This window comes from Amaranthus tricolor, chromosome 3, assembly GCF_026212465.1.
Source record: "Amaranthus tricolor cultivar Red isolate AtriRed21 chromosome 3, ASM2621246v1, whole genome shotgun sequence".
NCBI lineage: Eukaryota > Viridiplantae > Streptophyta > Magnoliopsida > Caryophyllales > Amaranthaceae > Amaranthus > Amaranthus tricolor.
Window position 1 is genome coordinate 23,425,532 of NC_080049.1, and position 26,990 is coordinate 23,452,521.

Consider the following 26,990-nt stretch of genomic DNA (forward strand, 5'->3'; position numbering starts at 1 on the left):
TTAAAAGTTTATGATTTTTTCCATTTTTGGTCGTTATACTTATAGCTTGTGTCATCCACATCTTATAATCCTTTTTTTTATTTCCATAAATAAGATGTTGGCCTCGATTTCTAGGCTGCAATCCCTTTCCTCGGCTAACTCTCTAGTCAAACACAAATTTATAAATGAGACAGTTCTATGCTGAGATTATTTTTATTGTACTGAACCATATACACATTTACAAATTTTTATATGAGACGGTCTCAACATGACTCCGTGAGATATGTCCAATATTTAGATTATATAACTTAATAATAGAAATTTTTAACTTAGAAATTATGAAGTGATTAATTAAAAAATATAACCTCTATTTTCAGGACTTTGTTTAATTTTAAGATGAGACGGTCCCGCAATTTCATACTCAACATAACAAAAATAATGAAACACACTTAATTGGAATAAATAGCAAGTTAGTGGGATGAAGGAGTATATAAGTAGTTTTGATTCTCTTTAACGTTCTGCTCTTCTTCCATTACCCATTTGCATCTCCTCCACAAATTTGAACCCCCAACCAATCATATCTCCTTCATTCATTTCTCTAACGAACAACACACAAAACCCACATTTCCATTAAATAAATTCAACTACAAGTGGAAAACCAAAAAAAAAAAAAAAAAAAAAAAAGAATCAAGGAGAGAGACCAATCCTTTCATTGCTCACCTTCAATTGGTTTCTAAATCGAATAATTTTGCAGAAATGGCTGTAATTATTGATCAGCACATTGTAGGTATTTTTGTAGTCTCTCTCCTAGGATTTGTTCTTTTATTTTCTCTTTTCCGTGATGTTAAATCTAAAAGCAAGAATAAGGACCGTCAGAACTTCGCCGGAATTCAATCGGAAATTGTACAGAATTCAGATGATGGTGCAGGAATTTCAGATAAACCTGAAGTTATAATTGTTGGTGCTGGCGTTGCTGGTGCTGCTCTTGCGTATACCCTTGGCAAGGTGATGCTTATACTACAACCTTGCATTTAATTTTTTTGTTTCGTTGTTACGTTTTGTGATTACGGAATTGTTGTGGTTTCTTTAATTTTATCCTGAAAAGTGCTGATTGAACTACCTTCTTTAATTTTGATGAATTTAATTTACATTTGTTACGTATACGAATCATCATTTTGCTGGTATTACATAGCATTGATAATAACGTTGGCTAAATCTACAGAGACTCAAAACCTTAATGCATCGTCATTTTTGTTATATGTATAGATATTGATTCTGTGCAAGATAGTGTTGGACAACGACGTTTTGAATTCTTATATGATTTGTTTGTGTAGTTCTTGGTTTCGATTGATTAGTTTATTTATACTCCATGTCCTTTTACCTTTGTTAATAGGGCATATCCAAATGAGAGATTTTTGTAGGTTCTGTAGCAATTGTGTAATTATAGTTTGTGATAGAAGTTTGATTTTGCACCATAAGTTCTCTCCTCTTTGTGTGTAGGGAATTTACTAGTCTTTTTCCTAAATCAAAGCCATGTAATTGCAGTTTGGGTTTGGATTGATTATGGGTCAATTATCAAGTCAAATTCTTTTTTCAGCAGTTTTGGTTGTTAAACATGAGTTTTTTTCATGTTGAAATATTGTGTTAAAGCTATATTCAACAACATTACTGAGATCATGTGGCTCTGATTTTGTTCATATGGGATTAGTGGGAGTGATGTGATATCTTCATCAAAGTACAGCTGCGTTTATAATTAACTCCTCTGTACTTCTTGAATTGCTATGTGGTCCTAGCTTTATTGATTGTATTAGGTGAATATTCAGAGAGATTTATGGACACTGAACAATTGTTTTGGTATATTGGGTTTGAAGATAGTATACAAATTTAGGGGAAAACAAGGTTTGGATGACATTTTCTTACTTTTCTTGTCAATTGTGTACTTGATTATGTCTTGTGAGTTGATAACATCAAATCATTATATCTTTTCTTTGCTATCTTTATTTTTGCTTTGGATTTTTAAACAAAAAAAGATACATAATAGAGGTATTAATAGAGTTGAGGTAATCTTAAATAAGATTTGAATATTCATATGTATGCAAATATTTATATATTTTATAAATTCGAAAACTCAATTATGTTCTTAGTTCTTACTGACATTTTCCGGTCTATCACTTACCATCACAAAATATCGTCATTGTGACCTTGTAACATTGAGAAACGATGTAGTTCTTGCACTTCAACTTTCAGAGATATATAATGGAGGTAAACTACTATCATTCAGAAATTGACTTTACCATGTACCAATATATAAGCACCCTCGTCATCAGCCTCATGCCAGTGACAAATGACAGGTTCCTCGTTTCTCAACTTTAGTATGTTTGAGGTTATTAGACTTATTCAGAATTCAAGGTAAATTGGTTTTTAAAAGCATCAAGATTATAGAAGTTAGCTATTATCATGGAAGAAAATTGTTTTGAGTAGGTTTCAAACTAGCTTTCACTTCATTGACAAACTTTCATTTCTCCGAAGGTATGATATTATATCGACTAATTGGATGTAAACTAAAGTTGGTGTAGATTGAAGTTATTTAAGCTATATTAGCATACTTCAAATGTTCCTTTAAATACTCGTTTTACCAATTGGGCTTTTATTCCATGGTCACCAGTGCTTTTTATAAGTGAATTTGGAAGACCTTGCTTTGTTTCTTTTTGTCATTGTCAAAGTTTGCTAATAGTTTGTGTAATAATGACATTTTAAGGTTTAAAACCGCAGAATTTCTTGATTCACGTCTGTGGGCTTGTAAGTCCAATTGAAGTCAGGGATCATCAATTATATCTTTCTTCTCTTAGATTAGCTCTCATTTTACTATTGAAGTCAAAGTTTGCTATAGTTGATAAATAGTTTGTCAAATAAAACTTATATTAAGTTACACTATGATTTTTTTGATAAAATCATCGGTAAAAATATAGCAAACTTTGTTGTAACATACCTTTTCTTCTCTATCTTGATCTGGGCTTTTGCAGTGACTGCAGGAAGGTCGACGTGTTCATGTGATTGAAAGAGACTTGAGCGAACCGGACAGAATTGTTGGTGAACTTCTACAGCCAGGAGGATACTTGAAATTGATTGAATTGGGCCTTGAGGGTATGGATAAATTAAAATGATATTCTTAAGAGCTTTGCACTAAAGTTAATCTATTAGAGTATTATCATCAATCATTTTATGTTAAAACTTGAAACTCTTCGTAATGATTATTTATCTCTATTGGAGTTTCAGACTGTGTTGGAAACATTGATGCTCAGAGGGTGATTGGCTATGGTCTTTTTAAAGATGGGAAGAACATAAGACTGTCTTATCCCTTGGAACAGTTCCATTCAGATGTGGCTGGGAGGAGCTTTCACAATGGACGTTTTATTCAGAGGATGAGAGAAAAGGCTTCTTCTCTTCCCAAGTATGTTTAGTTTCTCGTCTCTGCTAGTTTGAAAATTTGCATTGTGGAAAATTTTATGTAGCATTAGTCCATGTATTATTAATTTACTGAACCCTCTTAATTTTGATTTTCTTGTAGTGTACGGATGGAGCAGGGTACAGTCACATCCTTGCTTGAGGAAAATGGAATAGTTAAGGGTGTTCACTATAAGACTAAGAATGGCGAGGAGTTGAAGGCTTATGCACCTCTTACAATTGTCTGTGATGGTTGCTTTTCAAACTTGAGACGTTCTCTTTGTTCACCAAAGGTGGCAGTTCTTTCTTAGCTATAGGCAATGTTTTGTTTTTTCTGTCGTTCATTCAATTTCATCAACTAAATGTCTTGTTATTTTCGCTTTTCCCTGTTTGAGGAGGTTTGTTCTCTTGCTTACCATGTTGTCTCAATTCTTAGGTTGATGTGCCATCGCATTTTGTGGGTTTGGTGCTTGAAAACTGTCAATTGCCGTACGCGAATCATGGACATGTAATCTTAGCAGATCCCTCACCTGTTTTGTTTTATCCGATTAGTAGTACAGAAGTCCGTTGTTTGGTTGACGTACCAGCTGGAGATAAGTTGCCTTCTATTGCTAATGGCGAAATGGCAAAGTATTTGAAAACTGTGGTGGCTCCTCAGGTGTGATAGACCTTTGAAAATCTATATTTACATTTTTTCTGTCTTATTACCTAGATTTTTGTTTGTATATAATGTGAATTCTTCTGGCATTATGAGTCCAACAAGTCTATATTGCTTCAGGTTCCTGCTGAAATCAGAGAAGCCTTTATAGCAGCAGTTGACAAGGGCAATATAAGAACAATGCCTAATAGAAGCATGCCAGCTACTCCTCAGCCTACTCCTGGTGCGTTGCTTATGGGTGATGCTTTCAACATGCGTCATCCTTTAACCGGAGGTGGGATGACAGTAGCATTGTCAGACATTGTTGTGCTTCGAGATCTTCTGAAGCCTTTGAAGAATTTAAATGATGCTGCCTCATTATGCAGTTATTTGGAGTCTTTTTATACCCTGCGCAAGGTAATCAGCATCTTGTGAAATCATTCAATCCTGTCTCTCTACTTTGGAGTTACAATTATAGTGATGTGTATTATATACACTACCTTAATTGAATTTATGTTCATATTTGTTACTCTTTTCATACAACCATCTCTATTAGTTCATATAATACTCTGTCTCCCTGGGATTGCACCTTAGGGGTATGGCACAAAGTTAAGAAAAATGGGAAGGTGGGTGTTTAAGTGGAGTACTATAGGTCAAGCCATGTCCTTTATTGGGGTCATTTTAGGTTTTAATGTTGGAAAGAGATATTAATTCCAGGTTTTAGTGGGTAAATTATAGGTAGGATCATGTCCAAATATAGTTATGAGGCCAACTAATCGGGATGGACTAAAATATTATATGGGGCGGGGGGAGTACTCTCCTAGACTTATTCGTCAGCTGATTTTTTGCTGCTTGACATTCAGATTTATGGTTAAACAAGGCTAATCTAGTTTGTCGGTATTACTATGCCTACTTGGTTAATTTCTTACAATTATCATTCTTGCAGCCTGTGGCATCCACAATCAACACTTTGGCAGGTGCTCTCTACAAGGTGTTTTGTGCCTCACCTGATGAAGCCCATAAAGAAATGCGTGAGGCCTGCTTTGACTATTTAAGTCTTGGAGGAGTATTCTCAAATGGCCCAATATCTTTACTCTCGGGTCTAAATCCGAGGCCTCTGAGCTTAGTCGCTCACTTCTTTGCTGTGGCTGTATACGGTGTTGGTCGCCTAATGATTCCTTTTCCTTCAATAAAGCGTCTTTGGCTTGGCATAAGATTGATATCGGTATTGCATTTCTTGTCCCTAATAGTTGCAAAGATTTAGTTTCTTTCTTATTATTTGCATTTTCCTTCAAATTGAATATCAAGTTAACGACAAACACCATGAAACTTGTTTGCAGGGTGCAGCAGGGATTATCTTCCCAATAATGAAAGCGGAGGGACTAAGGCAAATGTTTTTCCCTGCAACTGTTCCTGCATATTATAGGGTACTTCATTGAAGCTCATTATTTGGTTAATAATAATAAAGATAGATCACAAGTTTGAGATTGCCAAAACGAGTATACCACGGATATCAAGCTAGTATCTTTTTTTTGGGTCTGCATTTATTTAGCTTAAATATCATTGCAATGTATGTACTCTCATTGAACAAGCTTCATTTGAGACCTGTATTTGTGTGCTTATAAATAACTTCGAAGAAACGCTAATTTATGTGATTTCTTCCTGTTTAGATGCTTGATATGGTCTTTAGTTAGAAAGCTGATTTTACCAAGACGAGAAGTACTATTTTTCTTAGGCATATAACTTGAATGTTGCCAGTTATACGTTATGTTTACCACTGCCCAATTGTACTGACGCTCGTCTGTGTTCCTCACATATATAAGATGTTTCCAGTAATGGAGAACAGCAGCAAAACAAAGCGGTTCCTGTTAAGTAGTGCAAAGAACGACTAGCTCAATGCGTTGTCGCTCAATCAATCATTTAGTGTTTTCATGGCTTGATCCAACTGCATCCAGGTTGCTTTATAACCCTAACTGTCTTCATCATTTCCCTGATTCGAGCTGCATCTTCCCATTGTCCAGCAGTTGCATGAATATTCGACAGCAAAACATAAACTGCTGGGTCATGTTTCTCGATTCGAAGAAGCATTGCAGCAGCAATTCTTGCCAGTCTTACATTACCACAGCATGCACATGCACTAAGTAAATTCCACCAAACCTTGGGATCAGCCCAATAGTTTTTACTCTCGATCAGTTTCTCCATCTCATCAGTGTACCCAGCTCGCCCTATAAGATCCACAAAGCAAGAAAACTGATCTATACCAGGCTCCGTGCCATAATCATTGATCATGGAGTTAAATATGTGAATGCCATCACAAACTAGACCAGTACGGCAGCAAGCAGACAGAACAGCAGTGAATGTCGCAAGATCAGGTTCAAGTCCGACCTCACGCTGCATCGATGTAAAGTACGTTACAGCTCGTTTCCCGTCTCCATATTGAGCAAATGCAGAGATTATGGCATTCCAACTTATAATGTCCTTTTTGTTCATGCTTTCAAATACCTTGATGGACCAATTTATAAGCCCGCATTTTGCATACATGGTGATCAAGCCATTTCCTAAGGATGACTCGTTTAGAAACAAATGTCTCAGAATGTAGCAATGGATCTGTTTTCCATGTCTTAAGGCTGAAATGTTAGAACAAATAGTCAATATAATAGCCAGAGTATATACATTCGGTCTGAGTTTTGACGTTTGCATCTGAAGAAACAGTTCTAGAGCGTGCAACGGGTATCCATTTGACAAGAACCCAGACATAATTGCATTCCATGTGATTATATTTTTGGTTTGGATGTCGCAGAAAATTTCATGGGCAAGATTAAGGTCGCCTAGCTTAGAGAATGCAGAAACCAAAGCATTCACAACTTCGCTTGATAGACTAAGTCCACTTTTTAGCACAAGAGCATAGAGCATCTGAACATTTTCTAAGCTTTCGGAGCCAGCTAAGAGGGCTCCGATTGTATATGCGTCGGGAAGAAACCCTGTCCTCCGCATATCTATGAAAGCCGATCCTGCTAATTGCATTTCATTGTTATGAACACATCCGGCTATCATAGTATTCCAAGAAACAACATCCTTCAGTTCCAATTCCTCGAATATTTTTCTGACTAAGTCTATTAGACCATGCTCAGCATACATGGCCATGGCAGCATTGCTCACAGCTGTACTAGGCCAATAACCTGCCTTTATAGCCTGCGCATGCAACTGAAAGCACATGCTTAGAACCAAACCCGAGCTCATTAGGCTAAGGAAAGTTAACTCAGTTGGCCTTCGACAAGCCTCTAACATATTCCTGAACATTACCAATGCATTTTCCTTCCTGTCAACACTTACTAACCCATTAATCATGGCATTATAGGTAATCTCGTCGTGCACCATGTCACCTGCTTGTTCAAAAACTTTACAAGCATCAATCACATTCCTGCAATCAAAATACATCGATATAAGAGAATTTACAACTGGGCTCCAACCCAGAAACCCACTTTTACAAATCAAAGAGTACACCTGCATCCCAAATCCATAAAACTCATCAACAGAACACAAGTTAAGAACACAAGCAAAAGTGTAGTTGTCATGCCTAACACCCAACAAATGCATTTTCTTAAACAAATAAAATGCAATATCCTCAGAACAACCCGTGATTACAGCATTCCAAGGCTCAACATCTGTAAGAGACATTTCATCAAGCAGTTGGCAGGCATGATAAAGTTTACCCAACTTAGTGTATGCTGATAACAAATTAGTCCAAGAATAAGAATCAGGACTACCCAATTCAGAAAATACCATTTCAACAGAACCCAAGTCGTTTGATTTGGCATAAAGAGAAAGGAGAGTGTTTGATACATGTGTGAAGGTTTTACGTCCAGTATAAATAGCAAGGGCATGAAGCTGGTTTCCAAATCTGATGTTGAATGAATTTGCAGAGGAAGTAATAGCAGTCGAGATAGAATAATGGTCTGGTTTCGGTTTACCATATGAATGGATTTGCAGGAAGAGAGAAAGACAGTCATAGTGACGATTTGAGCGGGCAAGTTTTGTGAGTTGTGTGTTGAGTTTAAAGAGTTGATTTGCTGCGTCCTTAACAACAAGCTTGGTTCTTTGCGTGTAGCATCGCAAATTCATCAACATTTATTACATCATTATTTGAACAACACATTAATCCCAGATTCCCAAGCTTATGTTTTAAGTCTTCATGAGGAAATGCAATAGGCTTACAAATTATGAACTAGGGAGGCAAATTGGTGTACGAAACGATATCAAACTAATGCCAAAAAGGAGGGATGGCCCAAAATATAATTCATCCGTTCTGAAATACTCGTTATACTCGTTACATAACGAATTTTGACATTATTTATCGTTCAAGTTTATTTTATATTTTACGGCTAATGTGTTAGAAAAAATATAGACAAGTGGGATTTTTTTTGAATCATCTAATCACATGTTTTCATAATTTTACGTTATTATAATTTTTAAACGTATATAGTTCAATATATAAATGATCAAAATAACACATTAAATTGCGTAAAAAGTCAAATCTAGCAAGTATAGTGGAATGAAGGAAGTATTTCATTGTTGTAAAGGGAGACATTGAAATTAGAAAGGAAAAGAGGATGCATCCCTTGTGTTTTTTTTTGACTTTATCTTATAATTTTATCTTATCTTCTGAAATTTTATTTTACAATCTTATCTTATCTTGTAAAACTTTATCTTAGAATCTTATCTTATCTTGTGAAATTTTATTTACAAACTTATCTCAAAATATCTATAATATGAAACTTACTAAGAGCCAATTTTGTATAACATCATTCATTTTACATCAAGCACCACATCTCTTAACCCTTGCTATACAAAAAATCTAATGAATTCCAATTACACTTCTACAAGTTCTTCTATTTCTTCAGGTGACGATAATTACTTTAATAAAGCATTGACCAATATAATACTTATGAACTAGAGTATTTAAACAAGAGGGTCACATAATTCAACATTTTTATCCATACGTGTGTTGAACCCATGTCTAGATCACCACCTACTCAAAGAAAAATGGCTATTCATTTATCGTAAACGTGGTGAAGCTGAGGAGAGACTCATGAGCGACTACTTTATTGAGCGTCCACTACATTTGGAAGCTATGTTTCGACATTGATTTGGCATGAGTCGACCCTTGTTCCTTTAAATTATAGAAGGCGTTGTAAATATGGATTCATTCTTTCAAAAACGTCCAAATTCACTAAGAGAATTAGATGCTTCTCCAATTTAAAAATGTGTTGCCGCATTAAGAATGCTAGCATATTGAACATATGTAGATGCAGTGGAAGAGCACATAAAAATTGAAGAAAGCATGACAAGAAGTTGCCTTCTTCTTGTCCAAACAATTAGACAAACGTACCTAAAAGTCTACTTAAGGAGGCCAATTGTCATTGATTTACAAGAATAACATGTAAATATGACAAACAATTAAAGTTAGTGCATAATTGATATTTACTTGTAAAGATTGGTAAAGCTCAATTGTCAAGTATGCCAGTATCAACCAATTTTGCTCCTCTATTTAACAAACTTTGTGAATATGACGTTTGAAATTTTCTAATATTTTTATTAAACTATATGATTTTAGACTTATTCTATATTGATTTGAATTTATTAGATGAAAATACAATCAATAGGTCATTGGGGGTACTTATTCTGCAAAGACAAATTATTTTTAGAGCAATTTGACCCTATACTCATTAAATTCGAGAGATTTGAGTACAAGTGCTTTAAATAAATCCAATAACTCCGATCTTATAACCGAACTTAATTTAACTTAATTTAAAATATGACATATGATCCAATTTTAAACCAGCTCGAATTCGTAATCCACATGATAACAACTCTAGGCTCTAGATAAGAGGTTAGGTTTAAAATAATAAAATCTTATGATGCGTGCAGAATGAGAACTTTCATTAAATGGTAATCAAGTACTGCTACATGTTTGAGTTAAAGGAAGCAATATTTGGCGACTAGAGGAAGAAGAAGCTGGATTTTGCTTGTAAGTTGTAGTTGTAAGTGCCATCAAACTTCATCAATCAAAATCCAGAAGACAAGAAATCATACAAAAAATGAGACGATAACAATGATAAACAACAATCAATTAGCAGTAAGAGGGATTTCCCTCTTACGATCACACCTCAAACAACTACAAGCTTCACTCCTTCAATCCCATTACTGCATATCGCTCAAAATCCAATGCTCACCCTTCACTCACACCCCATCTTTGTGTAGAAACTCCATTGAGGAAGACTTGAATCGGGGTCCGCCCAAACTTTTGGTGGTTCAACCACGTGTTCGACCAAATGCCCATTACAAAGCCAAGCTTAAGGAGGCTATTAACTTGGCTAATTCTCTGGATGGACAAAGAGATGGGTATTTTTCTACTGATTTGAGTCATAAAGATGCACCACCTCATCTTGTTGTTCAAAATCCACTTTCTAGCCCTGGAAAAAGCCGCTCGGGTACTGTTTCTTATTTCTCTTGATTCAATTTTGTTTCTCATTCAAATTACCCTATTCGGGTGGTCGGTAGGATTTTTCTTACACGGAAACTGCTTAGCTACCATGTCGATTTCATTTTGTGTTCAATTTTGCCCAATCTTTGTAGCTGTGTATTGCTATGTAATTTTTGTTTTTTTTTCGCAAACTTAAATAAATAAAATAAGATAAGCAGTCATGAACGAGCAGCAATATATTCTTACCTGATGTATGGTACCTATGGGTGGACTTAGGATTTGAAAATTGGGGTTGCATAATTTTATGAATTGAGTGGTGGACTTTGGATATGAAAATTAGGGTTGCATAATTTTATGAATTGAGCGGATAAGCAAAGCTAGGTAAATAAGAAGTGTTTTTGTTGTCAAATAAGGATTTCATAAGCAGAGGTTGGCGAAGCCCAATACAATCATCGGGTAACTGAGCTACCTAGATGAACTAATGGCCGGTGCCAACATGCCAAAACGAACAACAGCAAGAGAGAACAAAGATTACACAGTGAGGATAGCCTTTAAGCTATCTTAGCAACCGAAGGAGAGGTGCTAGAACGGCCATCAAAGTGAGATTGGTTGCACCGTCTCCAGATGCTATAAATGAGCTCAGTCCAACACGCACAGAGCAACTTGGCCATTGGAGTAGTCTTTCTGTTCATCTTTGCCATGTAGATGGTTTCCTCTTAGAAGCTTACAGAGAGTACAGAGGAAGGAGAAAACCCTTGATCGGATGTTTGAGGCATTTTCACATGTGGAAAAGATGAGTTCAACTGCTTCCATCCACTTATGATTTGCAGAATTTATCACTAGCTACCCAGTGCTTAAATCTCTCCATAGTTTCCATGACAGAGAGTTTTTGACCATAGACCCCCAAGGTTTAGTATCTCATGGACCAAGGATCAAATCCTGATCTTTGCTGATTGAAAACTGCCCTTGATAATCAAGCACACAATGCCAGCCTCTCCAATTAATCACAAGGTGGCTCAACTTCAAGATCTTCTTGATTGACCATGAGGCATAAATAGGAGGGGGGGAGTGAGAGGATGACCTTACCTTTTATGTGGTAGCAGTTAACCCATTTGACCCATAAAGTATCCTATTTTGTAGTGAAGTTCCACATATGCTTTAGAATTTGCTGCTTGATTCCAGTTGAGTATATTTCTCAAGCTTAAGCCTCCATTATATGCGATACAGGAAGACATAATTCTTTTGAAACATGGTCTTTACCGGTCCAAATGAAGGATCTAATATTGCCTAAACAATTAATTTAAGTATAGAATAATGCAATAAACAAAGAACACAAAATTTACAAGTTCAACCAATTTGGCTATGTCTTCCCTCAAGGTAATGTGCTATATTTAACATGTGTTTAAAGGATATAAAGCTACTCAATCAACAACGATGAAGGATTTATGTAAGGGGCCCTTAAACATTAAAGTCTGGAAGAAAGTAGAGAGAGAATACATGACCGAGGGTATTGTCACACTTGCAAATCACACGAAGCATACAATTGTGTATCACAAGCACAAGAAGTGAGCTGGCATTTTCATAACAGAAATCAGTTGAGGATATAGGGAATATTCTAGAATGAGAATCTTTTTGTAACTTAGCTAGCAACAAGTTTATTTAGGCTTGTTTAGCTATAAATAAGGTTTTTCGTCCTTAACTTGGTAACAAGGTTTTGAAAATTTGCATGTGGCATTTCAGTCGATGCTCCTTACGAGATTATTTCTATTCTAAATTGTCACGACAGTCTTTTATATGGATTTCAATAAACGTATGAACATCATGAAAACTATTTTTGGATGGGGGAAGTGCATACATAGACTTTGTAATAATAGGCCTCCTGTATTTGAGTTTGACATTGATACTTAAGTTAGTGGAATATGGTTTTAAGATGTTTAACGATGTAAAATTTTGTCAATGCACTCCATATAGTTCTGTGGATTCCTTCTTTGACTAGATAAAATGCGCAGATACATACTTTGGACCAGGGACAGTGGAAAACATAAAGTGCCATATACACGCCATCGAATTGAAGGCAAGAAACGTTTATGATGCCTGCACAAGTTCCATCTTTACTGCTTCATATGTTAGATTGATAACTTTTGATGTATTCTTGTTATGGTGGTGTAGGATGGTGAATTGGATGCTGTATTTGTCAATGCTATACTCTCCGCTATTCAGCAGAGAAATCTAGAAGTAAGTAACTGAAATTTTAAGAGTATGCTTTTTTGAATAAAAAATTGCACCTAGTGTTCCACTATGGATAACTTAGAGTTTATTATGTATGAGTGATGGGTGAGAATCTACTGTGTGTTGCAGAGGGCTTGGGACAAACCTGTTTTAGATCGTGTGGGGCTTATTATAGAGATATTCAATGCTCATGCTTATACTAAGGAAGCAAAACTGCAGGTAGAATTATTACAGATTAAGGGACCTTTGATTTGCAATACTCTCTTTCATGTATAAACTGTTTTGTCAATAGTGGATTATTTATGATCAATCTAAGACTTTCAGGCTGAGTTGGCAGCTATAATGTATAAGAAGAGCAGGCTTGTTCGTGTACGGAGTTCTGATGGGCGTTACACTTTTGGAACAAGAGGTGAAGCTGAAGTTGTGAGTGGTCGAGGGTGAGTTTCGACTCATTATATGACATAAGAAAATGAATTTATGAATTTAAGCCTGCATGAAATTTGAGAAATACAGTGTACACTGTAGGGCAAGTGGGCAACTATTTACTTTGTGTTATGACTATATAAGTGAGACTTTGGATATTTTGTTTGGGCTTCAAATTTTCATGACTATGTGAATCTGAATTAGCATGTAGTAGAGGGTGATTTTCCATTCTTATGCAATAAGAAGATGACTACCATTTTAAACCTGCAAGAAATTTGAGAAATATAATTTACACTGTTATACCACTCTTTATCCTGTCGTCTGTACATCATTGACTAGATTACTGACCTTTACATAATTTGGTTTGGGCTCTGATGTTTTTATGACTTTATAAAGCCAGATGTTTATAGGAAACTAAGTTGATATATGGTTTTCAAAATGCTGTGTGATGCTATAGTGAGAGAGAGTAAAACTCATGAGACTCCACAATAACAATTTGCTCAATTTGATTAGGACAGTGAGACTTTTTTTCTTCATAAGTAGACTCATTTGAGTTGAATTTGGATTATTAATCTTACTATCTTAATCTGCATAGGATCATTGATAATCAGATTAAAAGACAATCTTCATGAGGTAGTCTGATGATTAGAGCTCTCTTGAACATTTTTATGTCTTATTGATGAACATTTCCCCCCGCATATTCCATTTTCTTAGGCATTGTGAGCATATTTGAAGGCTGCCCCTTCAATAGCTATTTTGTTACAGATGTTATTGAGCACTAAGCTTCAGTTGATCATCTTAGTGAAATACATCTGAGTTCACTTGTTACACTACTTTCAACATAATTTAAGTGTAATTGGTGGTCTGTTCTTGAATACATTTTCTGATCTGCATGACTACCCATTACAGACGAGGAAGTGGTGGACGAGGTTTTATTAGTGGTGCTGGAGAAACTGAGCTGGAGCTTCAACGCCGAAGGTTTCCTTCTGAATTCACTGTTTCATGACTTTTCAACTGTTACTTTTTTGTTGCACAGCTGTTGTATACTTGCATTTGTCAATGAAGAATGCAGTAGGCATCTTGCCTTTATTTAATATTGACAAATCATACATGTTGAATTGTTTTAAACAAAATCATTTTGCTTCAACACAATAGTTTACAGAAAATGGTTTAAAAGGCTATTTCTTGTTGGATTGTCGGTTTTGTTTTAGTTCCTATGGTCCATGTTAATTGTCGAAAGCAGCGTTGTAGCTGAAAATGGAAACTTCGTTAATTTAGATTCTTAATTAGTAAGGACTAATGGTCCGTTTTGTAGGTATAATAAACGGTGGTAATGGGAATGAAAAACTAGTGTAATTTTAGTTGAAAAATCTCTTGGATACCTTGATGGCTATGCTTGTTTAACTCCAATCATCTCATTTTCTTCATAAAATTTATTCCAATGCATTTCCATTGGGAGACGTGGTATTAGGTGGTAATGGAAATTTGTAAACAAAAAAACTTTTTTGTGATCAAAGTTTCATTACCATGGGAATGATATGGAACTTTTGATGAAATTTTACACTATAAATCTTTCTCATTACCACCATTTAGTACCATTAACCAAACGGGCCGTAAGGGTACTATTGGCTTCTTAGTGAACTAGTCTGTCAAAACTTGGATTTACTTTAGTATAGTACTTGTTTCTACCATACTGGTGTGATCAAGGTATGTTGCTAGAGTGACTTGGCCATCCATGGACTCTTGTAGATTATCATGAAGTTGTATTATTGCTCCTGGGTAGAAGGGCTTCATGCTTCCCTCAGCTGTAGATAATCATTAATATGTATTATTGCTCCTGAGTCCTAGGGTTGTTGTGTGGTTTTTTTCACATGCTTGTGCTTGAGTAGTACTCTACAAATGGTTGTGTAGATAAAATGGTCAATTTTGGTCAGATAAAATTCTGACCATGTTGTTGATTTTATGCAATAAATGTAATTAGACTTCTAATGGCAGAATCTCAGAAAGAAGGAAGCGCCTTCTGGCTGAAATTGAAGATGTCCGTAGAACACGTGCAGTACAACGTGCTGGTAGGAGAAAGCAGGGAATTTTAGATGCGCCAGGGCTTGCTACTGTTGCTGTTGTTGGGTACACTAATGCTGTCAGTGCTCTACGTCTCTTGCAAATAAATTTCGCTTTCTTTCTTTTTCATCTCCAAAATAAATTTTCACGGTTCTAACTGGATAGGTCTTCAACTTCAGGGAAAGTCTACACTAGTTAGCACTCTCTCGAACAGTGATCTGTATCGAGATGACAGGTATACTTAAATTGAAAGATCTTTCCGTTATTATATTTGATGGTGCAATTTTCTATATCCATGATATTCCAATGTGTGCAGATTGTTTGCGACAGTCGACCCAAGAGTAAGAGGCGTGACACTGCCATCAGGGTAATATATGCTGCATATGGTGTTCCAAAATTATGTACATTAATTGCTTGTGGAGTATATGATGAATTAATATTACTTGAGTGCTAACCTATTGAAGTATTCAGGATGAAGGTTCTACTTAGCGATACAGTGGGATTTATATCAGATTTGCCTGTTCAAGTGAGTTGACAAGGCAGACAACATATACTTTTTTGAATGCCTGCTACTACCATTTTTACTCAAATTATAATGTTCATACTTCTGCAGCTAGTTGAAGCCTTCCATGCTACCTTGGAAGAAGTTGTTGAAGCAGATTTACTTGTGGTGTGTATTTTTCTCAGAACCATGTTCTGCAGTGTCATCTGTATTGTTATTCTAATATTCCCTCCTTCCCATTTTCAATATCTTACTTTCCTTTCCCACATGTTCCATAAAAAAAAAATCACTTTTTAGGTTCACTTTCTCTCAGCAAGATCACTTTTTTTTTCTCATTTAAAATAGGAAAAAATGGTATTAATAGTCCAACCTTTCACCCATCTTTAGTAAATAATCTCACTTTTGGATTATTTTGTAATAATCAAACCTTTGCTCTTATTTTGCTGTTAGCATACCCTTTTATTTTTAATAATTCAATCGTTGCCCTTAGTTTTCCTATCAACATACCCAATTAGTATGCTGACAGCAAACTAAACGCAATGGTTGATTTATTAAAAGATAATCTAAAGATGGAATTATTCATAGCAGATGTGTGAAAGGTTGGATTATTAATGTCAATTTTTCCATTAAAATATTCCATGCTCTTCTTTCCAATTCCCTTCCCTCCATTTACCTCTGCTTCACTTAGAAGTGGGAAGTGAAACATGGGACAGATTGCAAACTGAAATTGTTTGTTTCACTTAAAACAATTATGAAATTGTATGATGATATGCAAACTATACAGCATGTGCTAGATTCAAGTGCACCAAACCTGGAGGAGCAACGGCAAGCTGTATTAGACGTGCTGCAACAAATTGGTGTTTCAGACAAAAAAATTCAAGACATGATTGAGGTTTGGAACAAGGTATTTCCATCCCTTAATATGCCCACTATTATTCTTCGTTTTTTTTTTCTTCTTTTTGAAATTTGAATGATTAAGATCATCATATCTTGTACTTCCTAACTTAATTTTCAACTCAGATTGATCTTCAAGAAGACACAGACGCTGGATTGGAAAATTTCAATGATGAAAATGATTTCAAGTTAGAAGAGGATGAAGATGAAATCGCGGGTGAACAAGTGCAAGAAGATACAATACAGAAACAAAATGACCACTCGATTAACTGGCTTATACCAGAAGTTAGCAAGAAAGAAGAGGGTGAGCAGCTTTCTGCCTCTATGGTTCCAATGGAATTGGATAATCAGAAAAGCAAACCAATCTCAGATTCTCATCCCGAAAGTAAAAACATTCCCGATGTGAAAACATCAGCAGTAACAGGGGTAGGATTGCAGGAGCTGCTTCAGCTCATTGATGAGAAGCTGATGCAGAACGACAAGGTACAGCAGTCGCAGAGAGTGATGGAGAGAAGTGAATTTGATCGTAAATGGCGGCCTACTAGTCCTGAGAAGATGGGAATTGCCATGGAATAGTGAAGCGCGTAGTTTTTACCTCATTTTAGGACACGATTAGCGTGCATAGGAATAATGTTGTGTGATGTTGAGCTGCTTTGTTGTAGTGAAAAATTTGAATCGAATACGTCAATGTAGTCTGCTATGAATTGTTCCGGCACACCTGCGACATGGAGGAGATCCTAGCCATCTCTTCCTGGAGATGGATCAGCAATTCTTGAACTCAGACGACTCCAATCACCTACAAATAAGAGAAGTTACAGGTTTTTGTTGCAATAAAATGCAAAATTTACCACTTTTTTCTTCCTCATTTGGGTTGTTTTCTTCTCTATCTACGGCAATAAATCACCATATTTCCTAAAAACAAAGAAAAAACTATGTTGTATAAGTTTTTGTTAATTTTTTTTACAATAATATTAGTTTTTGATTAATCATAATAATGCCAACTTTCTAAAATAATACAAACTTTTGTTTAACTATTGATTTACCTTTGTTTTTTTTATTAAATAACCTATTATAAAAAAATGTTAACGTTATTCTAGGCAAATATCTTTTAAGTTGATAATATTCATGGTTAATAAAAACTTAGTGCTATTGTACAAAAATCTATAAAAATTTGCATTATTTAGAGTATTTTTTTAAAGAACAAATTTCAATGCACATCTTAATATACCGCAAAATTAGATAAAAATACCCTACCTTGAGCTTGTCTAAGGCTCAACTTGTTCTTCCACCAAAAAAACCCCACTAATCCTCAACAATAAAATCATTCTAATAATGTCCAATTCTAATTCGTTCCAAAGTACTTCAAGAACTAGTCCTCGTAATTACATTGATATCCTTAGTAGTACAAGACCTTAACAATTGTCAAACTCCTATTGATGAGACAAGGACATAAGTGCCCCTTCAATCTTTTTTTTCTAATAAGTTAACCTTTGTCGTACAATTTTCAACAACATGCCATATTACTTAATAATTGATAATAATAGGGTATATTTAATGTGAAAAAAGACAAATATTAAATTATTCACAGCAAAAAATAGACAAATATTGAAATATTACAAAAACAATGTCAATTTTTTCTTTATTTTACAGAGACTTATGAATTAATATATAAAGTAGGATCGTGAAAATAAAAGAATTAATAAATTTATAAATAAAATTAAAAGAAAATTAAAAAGACATACTATTAAAAAAAAATATAAAACTTCAAAACAACCTAAATAATTCAAAATAAAAATTAAGTACAATGAGGAATAACAAATAATTTTAACAATTAGGAAGAAAGTGGTCCAACGCCGACACTAATCTTCATAAATACAGCTTGAACAGCAAAATGGACATTGGACAGTAAGACAGTAAGTGAGTTAGTGAGAACTGAGAAGTACACACTCTGTCATTATAACATCTCTTTTTTCCCTCTTCTTCACTCACCCACATCTTTGTTTCCACATTATCAAATTAGGAATTATAAGTAGATCTGGATCATACTGCATGCAAACTAATTTTTCCATTCTTGGGTTTGATTAATGTTGTGTCATATTCACTGATCTTATAGGTAATTTTTACCCTTTTTCTTGTAATTACTGGTATTTCTTTGTAATTAACAATTGTTTATACCTTGTTACTCCAATAATTATGTGATTGATTGTTGATTTTATTCTTTTTTGGATCTGACTCTGCTCTAATTTTATTCTAAAATGATTTTTTTTATGTTCAAATAGTTAGTAGTAAATCTATTAAAAATCGTATCTTTGTTGTTTAATTTTCTTATTTGATAAGATCTGTGATGCTGTATTTGATTTCAAAGCATTCAATTTTCTGCTTGCTGAGAAACGACTTATTGACTGGTCAAGTGAATCGGGTCTTGTCTCATCTCAGCATGTACCATTTACCTCGGATAAAGTCCTACCTGTTTGTCCCTGTTCATCTCTTAGCCTACCCCATATGGCTACACAATTTCTTATATGAGACAATCTAATGGTCTGGTAGTGAGATATCTCAATTGGGCTAACCCATTTACATTTACATTTAGTATTTTTAATCGATCACTTAAAAAAAGGCTATTGATCGGTGAAGGATTGCGTTTCTGATTCTAAGATACATTATGGGGTGTTTGGCAAAACGGCTAGTCTCTTGAGAGATCGTCTATTTGAGAGATATATCAATATCTTAAATGTCTACTTACATCATTCTTAATGCCTACTTATAATATTTTAAAAAAAATATATAATGGACTGGTCTAATTAGAGATGGTCTCTCTCACAAGAATTTGTGTTGGCAAAATAAGTTATTGGGCAATTCTATCTTATTTTGATACAAAGAACGACCTTCAACAAAAGGGTACCTGTACCCGAAACCGACACAGGTAGGTAGAGAATACCTAGGGGCGCGAGACAACTCTGTTAAATTAGGCTGGACTTATTGTTAATGCCAGCATATTAACGGGGGGACACAAGTGCACACACTTCATAAGCCAAGGAGATATATACCATCCCAAAACCATATGGCAATGGGAAGAAGGTCTCTAATAGCTTATAAAGCGTGCACACCATTTTCAATTTATCGATGTGGGATAACTCATCCCAACACCCCCCTCACATGCGAATCCCCGTCAAGTTCGCATGTGGGAGTAATCGGTAGGAACGCCATTATTTTTGAACCTACCATTTTTTTAAATTATTGATCGAATCATCGGCTCTGATACCATGTTAAATTAGGCTGGACTTACTGTTAATGCCAGCATATTAACGGGGGGACACAAGTGCACACACTTCATAAGCCAATAAGCCAAGGAGATATATACCATTCCAAAACCATATGGCAATGGGAAGAAGGTCTCTAATAGCTTATAAAGCGTGCACACCCTTTTCAATTTATCGATGTGGGATAACTCATCCCAACAAACTCTCTCTAAGGAACTCGGCAAAATAGCCCCGTAACTTTGGGAGAAGGGGTGCCCCTCACAAAGGGGTTCGAAGTGACCGGGCCCGGGTGACTGTTTACCGAAAACACAGGTCTCCGTAAAGTCGTAAGACCATGTATGGGGGCTGACGCCTGCCCAGTGCCGGAAGGTCAAGGAAGTTGGTGACCTGATGACAGGGGAGCCGGCGACCGAAGCCCCGGTGAACAGTGGCAGGAACTATAACGGTTCTAAGGTAGCGAAATTCCTTGTCGGGTAAGTTCCGACCCACACGAAAGGCGTAATAGGGTATAGTGGCCAAACAATCCAATGCTGGTGTTTGGTAAAATTATTATTATTATGGATAAACTGTTAAACAAGTTGCTTATAACACTGGGTTTAAAATCAATTGGTCAAACCAATCAATAAAATTAGCTAGTTAGGTGTCAGTCATTTGCCAAACACCCCATATCCATTTATAACTACTAGTGATTGTAGGAAGTAAACTTTTGGGCTTGTTTTAGTAGAATAATGTATGCAAATTATCTATGTATTGATTTGTTTTTATTTATATATTCTTCTTTTAATGGGAAATCAGAAAATAATTAGAACATCATCTAAAGCAATTGGATGTCATAGAAATAGTTTGTAATTCATTTGAGCTATGATTATCTTTCTTTGAATCAAAGATCTTGTCTTTCATATGATTTAATTACATATTGTGTTTGCATCTAATCATAGTTCATTCCTAGATGTGTTTAGCTTAGTTTCTACCTATCCCATGCTGAGTTTTTCTTTTTTCATCTTTTTTTCAGTAGCAGGTATATTGGTTTCAGTTCCATACAAATACATTTGATATTTTACAATAAACAAGAAATCATGTCAAGGAGACCTGTAAATCTTACTCGCCGTCTGGTAGGCAATGGAGGGTTTCCTCTTGTAGGAGCATTTCCATCGAAGACACGCTCGTCTCCCTTGGTGTCGATTACCCTTGTGGCGCTGGTATAAAACAGCCCTTTATTCCTTGCTTCAATGTATTAGTTTTGGTTTTGAACATGATTTTTTCCATGATGTTTGATATATTTATCGACTAAACTTTAAATTTACTTCTACATATTTGTTAAGATGAAATGAAACATGTTTATTTGAATTTCCTTAATATTTGTGTGTATTTTTTCTGTTTGCAGGGTGTAATTCTTATTCTTGGGTATCTATACAGTGGCTCAGGTGCGTTTCGCATTTGCCCTAATTTACTTTATAACAGTATATTCCTATTCCTGTGACATGATCACGGTAATCAAATATCCAATTGTCCTCGTGTCTCTAGTCTGGTTTAGTCCTGAATTTAAACACTGCAATTTCAGTTTCTATCTTTTAGCCCTTTTGGTCTGGTGAATACGTTCAATTGACGTATTTCAGTATTTCCTTTTTCTTGATGTTGTTCCTTGTAGATTGGTTCACATGTATGTTGCATTCCCTTCATTTCCATTAATGATTATGTCATGATCATATTGAAGCAAATATCCGATTGCCCATTATTCTTTTAGCTTCTGTTTGCCCATTTAAAAAAGCTCATTATTTTTAGTGCTTTGATGGAGTGAACATGTTTCATAGGCCCATATTTGTTTCCTTGTGCAAATGAAATCTTCTAATGTCTTTCTTCTCGAACTGTTGGCCAGTTAGAAGTAAAAATTGATGTACGACTCCAAATTACCGTTTTACTGTTGGCCAGTTAAATCTCTTTACTGCCAGCAAGCTGCTTGTTTATCCTCTAGCTCATCTGTATCTTCTACTAGTCTTGTAAGTAAGCTCACAGATATCCAGTCTTCTTATCCAAATAAGCAAATACAAAGTGTAAATACTTCCGCGCGTTTCTTCTTTTTTCCGCTATCGGATTGATTGGTGAGTAAGTGATATAAGCCTGTTATTGGCTCATTGATTGTATGATATTGTTTCTTGTATTTCCGACAACTTTCATGTCTCCTTTCCTCCTCCCTAATTCCGCTACCTTATCGATTGCTTTGTAGTCAGTCTTCAACCAAGCCACACTCCTCTTTTCCTTAAATGGTTCTTGTATGACTAATTATTGACTAAATTGCTTGTGTGTTGCAGGTAAAAAAGAGATTGTTAGCAGAATTGAAGGTAGATTTCCTTACTTATCTGTAGCTGGTTTTCCATTTTTGTCCTGTTGGTAACCTTGATTAATGTGCTTTAACGCTTGAGAAATATAGAGGCTGTGTTAAGAAAAATGCTAGAGACCATTTTAGAAAGGAAGCCTGCAGTAATCTTGAGTTTTTGACTTTTCCACGTAGTAGACAAACTTTTTTTGTAATCCACATGGTGACCCCGAGCTTTCAACTTTTTCATATAGTCGACAAAAGGTTAAATTCTTTGTTTACTCTATTCGAACAAATTTTCAAAAAATATGTCCATAAGTGATCGTGACGTCCGCTTTATGAAAAAAAATCGTCATGATGGTTGATAATAACGTAAGTTTAACAATAACCTTAACCTTTTGCCTATTGAGTGGAAAAGTTAAAAGCTTAGGGTCACCACGGCAATTAAAAAAAAACGTTTGGCTACCACGTGGAAAAGCCAAAATCTTAGGGTCACCATATGAAATTTCCCAAAATCTTTTTGAGTTTCTTCAGTTAAATTTATGTTATATAATTTGAACTTTCTAGCATTTTTAACTTCTTTTAATCCCACAAAAATTCAATAGTATACCTAAGAAATTTATAAGTGGAAGCTTAAGATTTGTGTTTAAATATACTTTTTTGATGATTTTTCTTGAAAATCATGAATTTTTCTGGATCTTGTTTGATTTGACAAAACGGTAACTCAATCCCTTTCCCAATCATAACCATTATTCCTCATTGTTACTACTCAAATTTGAGTGGAAATAAATTACATTTCCCTTAGCAATTTCCATTCCATTATATGTACAATCACCGTACCAAGCGACCCCATAACATGCAGGCTTGCAGCCATGGTTGGATCTAGTATGTAGTTATTGTAGTCAGTTGACATCCCTTAAATTCAAAGTAAAATCAAGTTGTACATGTGAATATACCCTAAATAAATTTGTTAGTGTATTGTCTTTCAAATGAATGACTAGGGTTCAAAACGTATGAACCGTGTTTTGCCTTAATTTATTCTATTGTGATTGTAATTTTTTTTAACTTATTTGACATCACTTCTTTTTATCCTGGATCTGCCACTGATTCCAGCCTAGATAGCAAGACTGGTACTTTATAGAGTAATCCCTTTTTTAACTGTATTTTCCTATTACTGTCTACTGTGCCTATTTTGCACCTTTCTTGTGAATGAAGTAATATGTTCCAAATGTTTTTTCTTTGCTCTTGAACAGGTGAATTTTCTGGAACCCTAGAACTTCAGAATGCGATACCTCTTCTGAAGAAAGCTTATGGTGATGGCATGCACAAGGTCTTGCACGTTGGGCCAGACACCTGTTCAGTAGTCTCTAAGCTGTTAAAAGAAGAGGATACTGAAGCTTGGGGCGTCGAACCATACGACCTAGAGGATCCAGATTCGAACTGCAAAAATCTTGTGCGGAAAGCCATTGTGCGTGTTGCTGATATCAAATTCCCATTGCCATATAGATCCGATTCATTTTCTTTGGTTATTGTCTCAGACGCATTAGATTACCTCTCACCAAAGTATCTAAATAAAACTCTTCCCGAGTTGGCAAGAGTGGCTTCTGATGGTCTAGTCATATTTACTGGTTCGTCGACATTCTTTTTTCTCCTTTTGTTTGAATCTTTTGATGGATTTTAACAAATGGCCCAAGTATCGAATATCTTAATTTGTTGATAGTCTATTTTTCTGTATGTTTACTTGTGTAGGTTATCCTGGACAGCAGAGAGCTAGAGTTACAGAGCTATCTAAGTTTGGACGCCCGGTGAGTGTTCGATGATTCTGCTTCTGTGATGGGTGATTTATTTTATGTTTTGACTTTTGTTTACATCAAAAACAAAATATATACTTAAATTTGATTAGGAATCATCTCAAATAAAGTAATCGCATCTTTTTTAAACGCTGCTTGGCGGAAATCACTTGGCCTTAGAGTATTGGCATGTCATTGACGTATTTTCGGTTAGGTGCAATTATATGTAATTTTCCGACAGGCCGAACAGTTGGAAGTGCATTTTTGAACTAATGTTTCGTCAGCTACTCTTGTGAGAGACCGTCTCTCAAAGAGACGACCTCAAAGCCCACATTCTTATTTTCTCTTTAATTTTCATTAATTGGGCTATCTAGCCATAAATCTAATGTGTCTTTCGGAGAGATTGTCTCTCACAATTTGTGACGTTTCATGGGCTTTTGATATTCCTTTTTTTGTCTGAGTCTTTTGCTTATAAAATTAGGTCGAGGTCTAAGTTTTATTCTTGCTAATATAGGATAGCCGTTGATGCTTTATTTCAGTGAGATGCGGAATATCAAGTAATTCTTCAGAGTGACAGTTATATATATCTTAACTGTTTTTGCCACAGGCTAAAATGCGCAGTCAGTCCTGGTGGGTGCGTTTCTTCGTTCAGATTGGGTTGGAGGTGAACGAAGCTGCTGCGGAGAAGTTTGAGCAGGCTTGCACCAAATTGTCATACAAGCCAAGCTGCCAAGTTTTCCACCTCAATTCATTTCATTGACGAACAAACATAGAGAGACAATACACCTTTTGTTGTGTAGTACTTTTAGTTGGTGTAGTTTAATGTTGATTCAAATCGCCTTTTGTTGTTTTATTTATCCATGATATTATACATTCATACATTCAATATTTATTAACTAAGGTATGATATTTATTAATTCCATAGTCAAAACGATTAATCCATATTGCTTTCTAGTCTTTTTCCCATTATTATATGTCATGGGTGGTGGGTATGCGGTTTATATGAAAATTTTAGGTGGATATGGATATGAAGAGTTTATATCGCACATGTCCGCCTATTTTGGCATCCCCACATAGACATCAGGTTATTTTTTTAGTTGTGAGTAGGGGTGTTTAATGGGCTGGATAAGGGCTGGACCGGGCTTGAGTAAATATGAGCCGGTCCGGATAAGGTTCCTTTATAATTAAAATGGGCTGAGCTTCAGCCCGGTCGGCCCAACCCCGCCCATATTTACTACTAAAAATTATTTTAATCCCCATTATCAATTTAGAACAATTAAACTGTCATTTATAATAATTAAATTGAAAAAATATTAATAATTCAATTGACATTGTCATTTATAATATTTAAATTATACGTTAATTATGTATTTAGAAAGGTACGTTTTCGGCCTTTATTAAGTCTTTTTATAACCCGTTTCATTTTAATTATAGTATAACTCGTTTTTGGCCTGACCTTTATAAAACCATTCTAAAAACTAGCTAGATAAGGGCTCAAAATGTAGCCGGGTCCATTAAACACCGTACCCCTGGTTGCGAGGCTAATAACCTAGCTTAATATTGGAGATATCCACTATTTGTAAACCAAATCTGTAATAGTGCAACATATCTCCTATGGACATAGCAATTGTAAGACAAAACTAATGCAAATATTTAATCTCAAAAGGGAATTGGAGATGCTATACATGAAGAAGTCCAAAATTTGAAACAATTAAGCAATTTTAATAAAAACAATAAATAAAAAAAATTTGGGTAAACTTAATTCTAAAAATAAGCGTTTTTATATCCGAGCTTAAGGTTAGATATATTTGCAGTTATTAACTGCGAGCAAAAAAATTGGTCAAAAAAGTCAAAATTGTTTGTTCGCAGTCAATTCTGCGAACAAATTAAGGAAGACAATGTTATAACTTTAGAAGGGACGGAAAAAAAAAACACAAAAACATTGTCCACAACTTTCACTTTTTCCGTTCCTTCTAACGTTATGACATTGTCTCCTTTTGTTCGCAGTTACTACAAATAATTTTGACGTTTTTTGACCAATTATTTTGTTCGTTGTTAATAATTGCGAACATTCTTGACCTTAGGCTCAGACATGAAGACGTTTATTTTAGAATTAAATTTACCTAAAACTCATTTTTTTATTTTTTTAGTTAAAATTGATTATTTGTTTCAATCTTTCCAAGAAATCTGATAGTGTCAAAGAACATGGGAGTCGGATGATGTCCGTTATTATTAACCAAATTAAGCTCGGTGGAGATGTATGAAACGAAGATATCATCTCTTGAGGATTCAAAAGATATTCCACCTTAACATTTATAAAATATTAGGGGAAAAAAGAGAGGATAAATGCCATAAGTTCGTTACTTGCATTCATATATTAATTTCAAGTGTAATGTCAGTTCATATAGAAATAGAAAGCATTGAAATCTAGGTAGCTAAACAAATGGAAACATGATCTCAACTATCCTACGAATATGGCACTACATGCCCATTACTTTAAACATTATTAAAGGGTAAAATAGAAATCCTAAACCACTATACTAATTCAAAAGAAATTTTAGAACTCACCAATGATGAAGAACAAGAAAAGAAACAAAAGAAAAACATAGGATAACAAAAATGGAGGCAAAACACAATACAAACAAGTTTAATGAGGTCTTAGATACGTTTCCCTCAAACTAAGTTGTATGTCATTAATCAATCAAGATTACCTTATTGATTCAGCCCCCCACACAAGCTCTCAAGATAAAGATCCCACCTTTAATGGAGATCACCAACAAATACACTAATAGAATGTAGAAGTAACTCTCTTGGTACTATCATGCAATTAGGATATGATAATTTGTCATCTAAGGTAGTATCAGTATATTAAGTTCCCTATTTCCTAATCAAAATTTCAAAACTCTGATTCCATTAGGTGACTCCCACCTATGGAGTGTTAGTTGGGGTTCAGTAAAACAGTCAGTATGACAT

General features: G+C 35.2%; 4 protein-coding genes across 6 annotated transcripts; 3 read left to right on the forward strand and 1 right to left on the reverse strand.

Annotated features, from left to right (window-relative positions):
• Positions 1-398: 398 nt before the first annotated feature.
• Positions 399-5,715, forward strand: LOC130807824 (squalene monooxygenase SE1-like). The gene is made up of 8 exons (XM_057673170.1): positions 399-984; positions 3,012-3,123; positions 3,256-3,430; positions 3,548-3,716; positions 3,860-4,081; positions 4,202-4,477; positions 5,007-5,285; positions 5,401-5,715. The coding sequence occupies exons 1-8, from the start codon at positions 736-738 to the stop codon at positions 5,497-5,499; spliced, it is 1,581 nt and encodes a 526-aa protein (XP_057529153.1). The 5' UTR covers positions 399-735; the 3' UTR covers positions 5,500-5,715.
• A 150-nt stretch (positions 5,716-5,865) lies between these two features.
• Positions 5,866-8,306, reverse strand: LOC130807823 (pentatricopeptide repeat-containing protein At3g49740). Its single transcript, XM_057673169.1, has one exon. The coding sequence runs from the start codon at positions 8,186-8,188 to the stop codon at positions 5,990-5,992; it is 2,199 nt and encodes a 732-aa protein (XP_057529152.1). The 5' UTR covers positions 8,189-8,306; the 3' UTR covers positions 5,866-5,989.
• A 1,497-nt stretch (positions 8,307-9,803) lies between these two features.
• Positions 9,804-17,583, forward strand: LOC130808352 (GTP-binding protein At3g49725, chloroplastic). The gene is made up of 13 exons (XM_057673830.1): positions 9,804-10,551; positions 12,554-12,618; positions 12,714-12,779; positions 12,903-12,992; positions 13,098-13,210; positions 14,106-14,174; positions 15,192-15,336; positions 15,437-15,492; positions 15,574-15,624; positions 15,729-15,783; positions 15,871-15,927; positions 16,544-16,663; positions 16,780-17,583. Exons 1-13 carry the CDS (start codon positions 10,173-10,175, stop codon positions 17,227-17,229), a joined length of 1,716 nt encoding a protein of 571 aa, XP_057529813.1. The 5' UTR covers positions 9,804-10,172; the 3' UTR covers positions 17,230-17,583.
• A 958-nt stretch (positions 17,584-18,541) lies between these two features.
• LOC130808734 (probable pectin methylesterase CGR2) lies at positions 18,542-24,959 on the forward strand. 3 transcript variants are annotated; one of them, XM_057674210.1, is made up of 7 exons: positions 18,542-18,766; positions 20,929-21,112; positions 21,298-21,337; positions 22,223-22,252; positions 23,481-23,855; positions 23,977-24,032; positions 24,625-24,959. In XM_057674210.1, the coding sequence occupies exons 2-7, from the start codon at positions 20,990-20,992 to the stop codon at positions 24,775-24,777; spliced, it is 777 nt and encodes a 258-aa protein (XP_057530193.1). In that variant the 5' UTR covers positions 18,542-18,766; positions 20,929-20,989; the 3' UTR covers positions 24,778-24,959. The 3 variants fall into 3 exon arrangements, with proteins under 3 accessions (XP_057530193.1, XP_057530194.1, XP_057530192.1); XM_057674211.1 differs by having other exon boundaries at positions 20,932-21,112; XM_057674209.1 differs by having other exon boundaries at positions 18,543-18,766; positions 20,926-21,112.
• The last annotated feature ends 2,031 nt before the right edge of the window (positions 24,960-26,990 follow it).